The 11,843-nt window shown below is 41.6% G+C and overlaps 1 protein-coding gene across 1 annotated transcript; it reads right to left on the bottom strand.

Annotated features, from left to right (window-relative positions):
• Nucleotides 1-519: 519 nt before the first annotated feature.
• Nucleotides 520-11,468, bottom strand: LOC102200014 (rotatin-like; the record flags this gene model as incomplete). The annotated part of the gene is made up of 17 exons (XM_005755405.1): nt 520-620; nt 739-808; nt 1,054-1,157; nt 3,810-4,080; nt 4,257-4,450; nt 6,682-6,808; nt 7,209-7,286; nt 7,528-7,625; nt 7,855-7,960; nt 8,146-8,348; nt 9,016-9,153; nt 9,396-9,546; nt 9,845-9,935; nt 10,283-10,484; nt 10,819-10,906; nt 10,992-11,089; nt 11,270-11,468. Coding segments are annotated over 17 exons (2,298 nt in total), but the record flags the coding sequence as incomplete, so codon positions are not given.
• Between the last annotated feature and the right edge of the window lie 375 nt (nt 11,469-11,843).

The raw sequence follows: 11,843 nt of genomic DNA, 5'->3' as shown, positions 1-11,843 counted from the left end.
ATTGTTATCAGCCTTTCTGAAACCGAATATTCCGAGTTGGACAGTTCGGGGTTACTCAACCCTGAGTATCGTTTTTCACTCTGAGTTTTCTAAACCGGCTTCCTGGAACAGGGCCCAGGACTGGGATTGGATGGCAAACTTGTGACATAATACTGCTTGGTGGCTTTCATGATGAAGTTTTTCTAGAGCAATATCTAAGTATAATTTAAAAATCAAAATCCATAACATATTACAAACTTGAAACTGAAAGAGGAACACATGCCCTGACTCAGTTTCCTGTGAACACCAAAGATTTCCTCCTTGTGTTTCTGGAATACTTTGTGACGATTTTCACCAGTAAGCCAAACGTGGCACAGTGTGGAAAAGCACCTTACCACCACTGCCACCACCACAAACGGTGAACTGAAAACACCAGTGGTCTCAAAATGAAAATGTATCAACTGGAATCAGACCAAACACGACAAGCTAAGATTATTTTAATATAATTCACATTTTACAGATGGAAACGTGGTACAAAAATCCATAAAAAACAAACACCGTTCAAGTATTTAGCAGCTGAGAAATGTTTTCAAGGCACTCCAGTAGGTAGGTGTTCATGTGTTCCTGGTTGCTGTCTGCATCTGCATTTTACAAATAAATAAATAAGAAGTAAGCACAAACAGTGGAATGTGGAAAACCTTCAAATGTACAAATTTGGTACAGAGACAGACGCTGATACGAAACAAAATTCATGCCTACCCTTCTTTGCGATGGTATGAGCCTTCTCAATTCTCAATCTAACAGAAGGACACTTCAAAGCAGTCTTGGCCTTTGAGAGAAAATGAGGAACAGATTATAAAGAGGATAGTAGTTTGTTTTTTCCATAATCAGGAGATTAAAAAACATTGATCATCTTGGATGAAAGTGAGAGAACAGTGAGGCAAATCTCTCTTACAGGCAGACAATCAAGCAGGCAGAGGATTTCATTTGCCACGGATCAGCCATAAACTCAAATACCAGCCATAAAAGCACTAAAATAAAAGTTTTAGTACTAGGATGTGTGTGTGTTTGTACCCTCTGATTGTTATGGAGCAATGCCCAAATTGCAGAAGCTCCCATACAGCGGGTCTCCATCACTTTACTTTCGAGGCAGGATAGCAGCACCTTCATGGCTTTGTCTGAAAGAAACAAAGACGCGCAGATCGTTATGGGGGATTCGCAACTCAATAAGACTTGAAAATGACTTTTTTTGGACACATGCTAGATGCAGGAAGTCTCTTCAGTGCCATAAAAATGAAGAAAAGACCTCAACGAGCTCCAGCTAAAAGAGAGCCCAGAAAAACACAGCTGTAAGCAACACGCTATAAAATGGAGAAAAAAAACAACAACCTTGTTCTACAATGGAAAATTCGCTCCACTCACACTCGTCTCCAGGCGTGCAACAGCTGGAACTTATTCTATATGACATCCGTACCAGCAAAGGAGATCCACCAAAAGATAAGAGGTGGTGGACGTTTGAATCAGTATATAAACATAAAGGCTTTGATTCACTGTATAGGACTCTAATGAAGTCACTGTAGGGGGTTGAAAAGAAATAAATAATAATACAAATAGTTATGACATACATAAACAATTACTATGTTTAATAAAGTGCTCATCATTTTTACCCGATTCAACTACCAACGCTGTGGAAAGTCCCAAACCGACAGAGGTTTCAGATACCTGGGGAAAAACTTGCTGTTTTCTTAATGTAAACAGATTAATCACGAAGTCAAGAAAAGTTCAGGATAATTGTTTTCTAAAGTTTTACAGGGTAAACAACATGAAGCTGATCAAGTGTTTACAATGAGTGCAATCGTGCCATCTGATTTTTCCACCCAGCACATCTGGACTGATCTAATGTGTGAACTCTGAACAGAGCTGTGGAAATGGTACTCTAAGCTTTGTAAGGTTGGTCTGCTTATTTTCCAACTGACTTTGAATCAAGATTCCAAAAAGACAACGTGCTCAAACAAAGATGAAGAAGACATAATGGCAACAAGTTCTGGACCCAAACCTGGAGCATGCAGAGAGCAGGCGCCTGGTTCGGTCATTGAATTCAGCCTTGTTGTATTCAAAACACATCTGGAAAACCTGACAGACTTTTTTTTTCCCACTTCAACCACAACTCACTGAAACTTAGAGGAGAGTAACATAGCGAGAACATATTAATCACCGGATTACTGGCTGTGCATCATCTGCTTTTACAGTACAGGTCCCACAGCATTATTGCAATCAAAGTTTCCTTGAAAGTCTCAGTAGCCTCTGCTCAGTAATTTTAATAGCACATATTTTCTATTAAACGAAGGCTGTTGTAAGCTAGTCTAGACCCTGAAATTAACTTTAACTTAACAGGAAAAGAGTTTATTTCATGTGCAGTGAAGTGAACAAAGGAGAAACGTTTTTTTCCTCCTCTGCTATTATCTGAGTGGCATATCTCGCAGCGACATTAGTCATAAGTCCGTAACTTATTTAATCTTGCTGATTTTCGATCAAGCAATGAGATTTTTTTTTTGCTCATTTTCTCTATTGTGATTGATGGAAATCTTGCTGTATGCAAAACACAGGAAACATGATCTTTCCACAGGAAACCAGATATACGGTCACATAGTTTTTGCACCTGGTCCCACAACTCCCACCTGCAGCGTGCACTGCATGGGGGACACGATCGGTCTTTCATTCTCACAGACTTCCTTTGCTTTCATCTCTGTGTTGTAGAATCACTGATAGTCAGATCTCTGTTGTATTCAGCCCACATTTGCAAACATAAACTTAAAAGGGCTTAATATATTTTTGGTAGCTTAAATTCTCAAAGCTGTTACTGATACCACTCAAGTCTCCATTCTCAATTCAGAAGCTCCGCATCACAGTAATATAATATGTGTACTACACCTAGTATATACGATACTCTTCATACTGTGTGTACTTTCAAAAGTCACTTTCTGTTTGGTTTCAGTTTAGCAGTCCTGACAATATATCCCAGTCCAAGCGTGCCAAAGTTTGGCACGCACGAGTCTGTTTTGTTTTGATTTTTTTTTTTGCACATGATGTAAAACTAAGCAAATAAACAGCGTGAGAGTATTAAATAAAGACCAGACTGTTCATTTTCAGTACATTTGATATATTGCAAACTTTTAAAACAAAGCAATGGTAAGTGGTATGTTTTATTTTCCCTCCTTACAATCTGAGTCAGTGAAGCCTAAGTAACTAACGTGTGGGCCCATTAAGCTTTTGCAACTCTACAGATAGGTTTGTTTAAAAAATAAATCTGATTTAAATTTAATGATCACTCTTTTACAAGTTTGAGGTTCATGCACAGAAGTGCAAATAATGAGACCTGGACAGAGCAACTTAAAAACATGAGACCACTAAAAGAGATCCACAAGTTCATAAGAAGATGACCTGGAAAGGGTAACTCTGGGTAAACTGAAAATCGGGTATGTTTTGTTTTGCATTTTATAGTTGCAGTTAAAGAACTTTATGATGGTAGCACAGAAGTAAGAGAAACTGATCTAAGATGGCTTACTGATGCAAATGGGCTACCACCAGAAAGCACATACCTAAGGTGCACCACAAGTCCCTCTGTGGTTGATGACTTTTACGAAGAGTGAACAAAGTGACTCAGCAGGGAACATTTAGCTGCACTGAATTTTTCCCTAATCACTGACTTGCATTGTGGACACACAATGCTGACAAATCTGCTTACTGAACTTCCCCTTTTGATCTTTTATTTCTTTTTTTCATATCCCTGAGTGCGATTCCTAAATGTAATCCTTGCTTAACTTCCATACCATTGGCAATGACGTGTGACTTGTTGGCAGGGCAGAAGCAGAGGTTCTGAAGGGTGAGCAGCGCGTGCCGTCGATGTGGTGCCAAGTCTGCCAGCAGTTCCAGTGCTCCGGTCAGCCTGAGGATACTCTGCTGGCCGTCCTCTGTGAATGAGAGACTGGCCAGCAGTCTCAGCCATAGGCCCAGAAGGCTCCAACCACTACTTACAGACGTGGCTTTAACACCAGCAGCCTTGGGCACCGGTACTGACAAGAAGGCTTGAAGGAAGTTATTCTGAGAATCACAGAAATGAAACAAGAGTGAACAGAGATTAAAGTTTCAGTCATAACAACAGTGAAAGAGTTTTAGAGAGGGCAAGAGCGAGATTTCCTAACATCATTTTTTAACCTTTTTCATTTTAATCTGCTACTTGTCTTGCCCACTAATTCTATGTACATAATGTCTCTTACCTTCTGCAGGAGACATCTGCAGTCACGGGACATGACTAGGTTAGCCAAGAGGGAGAAAGCCAGATTCTGGATGATGCTGTTATCTGGGGCAAGCGCTGAAGCCAGTTTCATGACAGAGTGCATCAGTGAGCTAGTGGAGGAGCTTTTAGATCCTGGTACAAGGCCAGGGCCACTGCCACAAAGAGAACTGCATGCTGGGAACAGAAGAAGGAAAATGGCTTTATTAATCTGCTCTTATTCATTTATATTTATAAGAACATTAAAATAAAACATGCTTATTTTGCCCTTTGTGGATGTCTGGATCTACATCACACACGCACAAAATCAAATACACATAAAATCACATGCCTGTACTACACTGAAATCTTGTGTCTGGACTGGAATCACAACTTCTCTCGCCAATTTCAGCATTAAAAAAAAAGTCAAACACACATACAGTGAAACCAATTTTTTCTTGTTGTTGGAAGTACTCTCTGGTTTTTTTTTTGTTTACCTTAATGCTGGCTAGCTCGCCAGACAGCAGCACTAGTAGCTGCATAAACAGGCCTTGTCTTGCACGGCTGTCTGCCCACCACACCTAAACATCTCCACGCGGCTGCATGGAGAGCTTACTTTGGTGTAAAGACAGTCTAGCTAAATGACCAAAATGATGGAGACAAGTGGAACTTGTGCACCAATACAGAACATAACATATATGTGAAGGAAGAAGTGCTGACAGGCACAAGTTAAGAGCCAGGAAAAACAAAATATGATGAAAAAAAGAGTCCTAAAGTAACTTTAAGCCTTTCACAGGTGAAATCGGAGAGTTTCAGAAACACTTTTGAAAAGCACTTCATTTATTTAATATTCAGTCACCACGGAAATACTCGAGTGATGACAATTAGGCTCGTTTGACTCTGGGTGGGAAGTAAATCGTGTAGCTCCAATTCTACTAAGAAGGCACATTCACTTTAGCATAACTGACATGACTAATTGGCATGGATGTACATTACACACAAAATACAGAAATTAACAAGCTTAAGTTGAAGAGAATTCACGAGGCAGCCTGAAACTGACTGACATTTCTTGTTGGAGAAAATGACAGCTTGATGGTTTTGCTAATCCTGGATTGGAAACAGGCATATGCTGATCTTAGCCTGCGGTTATCTCAATACCTGTCAAGAAACCTGGTGTGTCATAAAACTGACAAGGGGGATCTGCTTTAATAAGTAACCGTTTCTCTGATACGAGTCAGCTGCCGATTAATTATTTTGCAGCCATGCAACATATACTTCAAAAGGAGAGATCCCTGCATGTAAGTGAAGAAAAAAAATGATTTTCATTTGTTTTACTTTCTGTGTGTCTGAGGGAGCAAGTTTTGGGCTGCTCCAAAAATATCTGTGGAAAATATGTGTGGCACAGATGAAAACAACAATCTGACTCGAACTAGCAGCGTTAACAAAGCTTTGGATGAAGGAGGTAGACTGGAGATGAAAGGTTCAGCAGAAATGTAGCGGTCTCGGGAGACCGAGTGGTAGCCTGAGGGTGTATGGTGTAATACTGAGCCTGGCTGCATGCAGGCTGAACACAACCTGCTGTTCAGTTAACCTTTAGGGAAATACTGTGCCCGACTTCACTGCTTTCTGGTGCTTCACAGCTTGAGCTTATGGGGGGTCTAAAGCGAGGGCGTTTAGATCAGAGCGTGCACACGCACCCACTGAGGAACTGATGCCAATCAAATAGAGATATGCATACGCATGCACGCACGCACAGATGCACACAATTTTAGAAACCTTCATAAGTGTTGCACATAACGCCCCCCCCCCTCCACACACACACACACACACACACACACCACCAATGATGAAACTGATTTCTAAGCCAGTCGCACACGCATGCATGCACACAAACACATCAAAGGTACCACAGGCTGTTTATCAAAGTACATTTTCCCAACCGTTTCCTTCCTATAAATCTTTCAATTTTTCCACTCAAAAACGGTTTTTTTTCTCTTTTTCTTGCACGTCTTTTTGGTTTCCACATACATGGTTCTTACATTTGCATGATGGAATACTGGTACCTCGAGCAGCACAGAGATGCTCTGTTCCTCCCCACATCATGCTCTAAAACTGGCTGCTCTGCATACAGCGAGACAGCTGTGCAGCCTGACCTCTGGATGCCACACTGTGCCTATTGTGAGTGGCAAGCAAGAAGGCACTGGGTCTTATACAGTTGAGATGCAATGCAGCTCTGTGGTTATTAGAGAGAACAATGGGACTCTCAGTGCAAAGTGTGTATGACTCAGTCAGATTGCCAACTACAGACAGAGGCGATGGGCAGGCACGGGCCAGGCACAATGCCTACACAAACACACAAGCATACACACACACACACACACACACACACACACACACACAGGCAAACATAAACACACAAACATGCAGACCTGTTGTGCAGTTGGCCGTGTAAACGCACAGAAGCTCCAGAACCGCCTCCATAGTTGCGTCGTCCAATAGGAGCCAAGGCCAAAGGGCATTGAGCGCCTGTGTTAGGTGAGCATCTGTGGCAACCACCTACAAACGCAAACAGATTTTACACACACGCGCATGATTTATACAACAGCTCCAACAAAGATGACAGTAATCAACTTAAAATGCCTCAATATTTTCCTAAGCGTGCAGGAAACGCACACAAGGCGGAGACTGATGGCAGGGTAAACACTGCAGTGGAGCCTTCATGGCTTTTTAGTCTGAGCTAACCGACAGTGACTGAAAGGCCACTTAGAAAATGAAAACCAGCTAAAAAGCCTCATAAGTAATGACATTATAGGGTGCGAGAAGCTAAACTTGCTGAGATGTTAGCTGAGCCGTGTGCATTTAGGCAAATTTCATTCACAGAACAGCGCCGGTACTCTGGGGTTGCATTAAAAACCAATTAGCAGTGGGGAATTAAAAGGTAGGCACAGAGGCTTACTTTGCATTCATCATTGCAATAAAGAGCACTCCGCAGGATCTCCACAGTCAGCTTGACTTCCTTCAAATAGCCCTCTTCCTGATAATATGGGAAAACAAAAATAATAAAGTCCAATAGGCTTCATTTTCCAAATTTAAAAACACTCTTTACCGCAGTCATTAAAAGCTTATAAGAACAGTAAGCAGACTTTCTGCTGACAAGTACAACCCATATTCATAACATTTACCCAAAAACTCATTCGTGTTCAATTCAGTTTGTTATTCTATCCAAAGGGAAAAGAAATGCTGAGATTGGAAATTTCCAGCCAGTCTGTGCTCACCTTTTTGCGGTGGGAAGCCTTGCTGGGCCGGACTGACTCCAAGTGGAGCTGGGTATGAGTTTGCTTCAGCTGCTCCACACAGGTGTCAATTAAACCAGCTAGAACACAAGACAATCCGAGGTTCACACTCGGTTAAACTATCACCAAGATACCACGTTTCTACTGTTATTCAAGCACTTTTTAACACAATCACAAAAATCGCTCAAAAACAGGTTTGCTTCAAAGATGAACTTTTAGGGACACGGTTTAAAAAGATAGATGAACATAAAGAAACCAGAGTAAATGACAGGTGATAATCTAACTCCTGCCTGACGTTTGGGGGATTACCTTTAACTGCATAGTTTTGAGCTGTGGGGCTGCAGGCTAGCAGTGTCATCAGAGCTCTAGCTGTAAGCTTCTTTAAAGGGTCCTGAGTGGTCCTCTTCTCAAAGCTCTGGCAGCAGAAGTTGAAGCAGGACAGTGATTGCGCCGCACAGTAACACACTTTCAAATTCAAACTTTTTTACATAACATTGACCAAAAGCATGTAACTCGATTTTTTGTTCCAAAATAATTCCTAGTGAACACAAAGCTAGCTAACAACACAGCTGATTACCTGAGACCATCACCCCATCATACCTGTAATAAGAGCTCACACAGCTCGCTGGCTGAGGGACTATTCAGGACGTCTGAGAGAGATCTGACATACTTTGAGTTTGAGGTTGTGACCTCTTGACTGCGGCTCTTTGTTTCCTCTGTGAAAACTGTACAGAGAAACTGCAGAGCCACCGTGTGAAGGAGAGGCTGCGCAAACCTCTCATTTACGCACACCGATAACGTTCCTGCAGACACACGGGGAAAATGAGAGTAAAAAACTGCAACCCTGTGATAGCTAAATATTTGTTCATGAATGAGGTAGTAGGTGCGAGAAGTAAGCACACGAATTATTTGAATGGCACCAAGATATTGTGAACATGTCAACTCAAAACTACACGCACAAAGGCTCAGCTTTATTTCACTGGACTCATCAGACTTCCCTGCTGCGCCATTAATCACACAGGAAGACAAGTAGGGGTAGTATGAGGACAGGATGCAATTATCGTATCGTAGCATCTGTTCAGGAAAGTTAATACAAATAGTAATGATGCAAAAAGCATGTTAAAAAGACAGAATTGATTTTTTTCTGCATCAGATTTAAGGCTGCACAATTACACCTAAAATGCTAATCCTGATTATTTAGTCAGTTACTGCAATCAACATAATTACACCTAATCACGGTTATCAGTCTTTTATGATGTAAGACCGCATTTCATCAAGCAAGAGCTTGTGTCTTAAACCTCAGTGGGCTGTTTAAATCAAATGGAATACATAATTTCACAATAGTATATAATTGTGCAACATGAGAAGTGATCAATATTACAATATAAAATTCTGTAGTCCAAATTGCAGTTATTACATTATTCTACCCCCCTAGTTTTGCTCGCATACTGAGCCGAGCAACCTGCGTACCTGCAAACGCTCGCCAGTGTCTCCCCAGCGCAGCACAGACAGATGGGTGCGCTGCTGAGCCGTCCCTCTTCACCAGAGTAGCCAGGAGCATAAACACGTCTACCCAGCACATACAAACCACGTCCCGGGTACCTGCGTCTGAGGAGGGAAAGGGTGAGTCACAAATTTTCTGACACAAGACAGCCACAAAGAGACACACAGAGTGCACTACAGGGCATGCTGCAAAAAGAGTGGGACCAATGTCCAAACAGGACTTGATTTTGAAGAACTGTTTAGGTTTTTTTTTTTTGGGGGGGGGGGTCACCAATGATGGCATACATACAAATTTTGGAAAACAGTCTAAATCATTGTTTCCTTTAAATATAATATGATTTTCTAACCTAAACCATTAGTATCCAGCATGAGCACAGCCACCAGAGAAGACAACAGCTTCTTCAGGAAGTCCATCTGTCCAATCGGCTCCTCGCTCACTGTGACATATGACTGCAGGAGTTTTGAAAAGCTGGACAGGAACTGAAGTATGGTGACAAACTAGAAAGGAAAAATAATGCAGATATTTATTGAACAGTTAAAATTAAAAAAAATAAATCATATGATTAAAAACATGTCCAAAACAATGGTATGTTTTGAATATGAGCTTGTTTAGTATTCCACCCACACTGAAATCTGGAGATGCTCTTAGATAACCTCGTGCTGCACTCAAATGCACTGTTTTGCTTTGTTTTTTTCAAACCAGCCCACAGTTTTTTGTGGTAAGATATAATAATAATAGAAATGTTAAAAACGTTGGAAAAATTTCTTTAGATGCATCTAACGCAGTAATCCTCACCTGGCGTTTGATGTCCTCTCTCTCTCCTGGAAGGATGTTTGGCGTCTTCAGCTCAGTCAGACACTTTTCAACGGAGCCAAGAGCCACCAGACTGAAGAAGAAAATAAACATGATGGAGAAAGTGTGTGCTTGCAAGGAACCAGCTAGAGGGGGATTAAGGCTACAATTAACGTGAATTTTGTAGTCAAATATGCACACTTTTATTTAAATGGTGAAAAAAACGGTGCAGGAATGCAAGGTGTAGTTTTTGTATCTGTATTTTATGGTTTTTGTGTTTACAAGGACAAAAACTTTCTGCTTTTGTTTTTTTACAAGTCTTTCCCTTAAATGATTATTTGCTTAAAAGCGCAAACACTTAAATCAATGCTTGCTTAAGATGATAATACATCAAGGGTGGTTGAGCTGGTGTTCATGTGGACTCAGCATGTGACCTCTTACCTGGCCAGAGCTTGAAGGAGCTGGTTATGTCGGATGGCAGTGAGGGTGAAGTCTGGCAGGATGGCCAGCAGGTTGGTCAGCAGGCCGCAGTGGGCCGTCAGGAGGTCAGGCGTTACCTTGACAACGGGTTCCACGGCCAAGGGCTCGCCCTGTCGGGAGTCCTGCGAGGTAATAGAGTTGCTGGTGTCTGTGTCGCTCTGGCCTGCGAGACACATCAATAGAGGGCTAACAGACACACTTCCTGAAAAAGGGTTCACATATTGTAAATCACGTCTCTGTCTCTGGCTACCAACCACTGACCACATAATCAAAAGCAGTAAACCAAAGAAAAGCACTGGAGAAGACTGCACTACTTTCTCAGCTGTGTATTTAGGATGCTCACATAAACACAGAACTTGGTTTAGTTTAAGACAATCAGTAGCCATATTGAGAGCCGCTGTTTCAGAAGGGAAAAAATAAAAGGTTTATGCAGTACTAAGAAGTAAACACACAGTTTTACTGAGGCTGTTATCCACAGACATTTCTCATTTCAGTACCTTGAGCCATCAGTCTGCTGACAGGGGTATCTTGTGTCATACTCAGTGGGGAGGGAGCCTTTGGGGAGTGTGGCCTTGAATCTCTTATCTATAATGGACAACATTAAGATGTGAGGATCCATTTAACTTTAATGCAGCGGTTCATTTATTGGTATGCATATTGCTGCGCTGACCACAGTGCTAGAGGTGGAGAGAGAGCTGGAGGGTCTGCTGGAGTTGACTGTGGGTGCTGGTGGGTTGCGTCCCGAAAGCCACAGAGAATTCTCAGAATCTACACAAGCATATAAACAAAACAACACATACAGATTACAGCAGTGTTATAAGAAAATGTAGGGGGAAAAAAGGGAAGAAAATCAATAATGAAAGTCAGTGTGGATGTGTACTGCTGGAACAAATCCACATTATCAGGCTTGAAGAGAGTAATTAAGGAAAATCAAAAGAATTAGCTTACCCGATGAGGCGCTCTCCTGAAGTCTTGGGCCACAGTGAGAGCCAACACGAGGCTGGATGTAGAAAGTGTACCTGCCGCAGTAACAATTGGAGGCAGAGAGACCCACATGCTGGAAATACTGACAGTGATAGAGCAGAGCCTGCAGTGCTGGAAGACCCACCAAAGACACCCCAGACACTTCATCGCGAACACACGGGTGCTGGACGATGAGAGGGCGACAGGAGAATAGATGTTTCAGTATTTAATGCAAACATTATATTTTTATGATGCAATTATGATTCCCATTGAAATTTACAAATTAAAAACAAAGAAACCAAAGAGAGTTGAAGAAAAGGACAAAGTGAAGAGGCTGAGGGCATTCGTTAAGTTGCGCCACTGATGTAAGACATTTCATTCATTTTACAAATGTCACTTCATAGCTACAGGATGACATTTTGTGTCCTAGTTTTATTTTGTTTTTGGATCTTTCTTTTCTTTTCATATAGCCCCTGCACAGCTAGGCAGCAAGTGTAACCGTTTCTGCTTTCTTTTTTTTGCACTTGGCCTGCTTTGTACTTTGCAATGTTGTGTGCAT

The sequence above is a fragment of the Pundamilia nyererei genome, unplaced genomic scaffold (assembly GCF_000239375.1).
Source record: "Pundamilia nyererei isolate P.nyererei 1_Seehausen unplaced genomic scaffold, PunNye1.0 scaffold01395, whole genome shotgun sequence".
Classification (NCBI taxonomy): domain Eukaryota; kingdom Metazoa; phylum Chordata; class Actinopteri; order Cichliformes; family Cichlidae; genus Pundamilia; species Pundamilia nyererei.
This window is presented reverse-complemented; position numbering and strand designations above follow the sequence as displayed.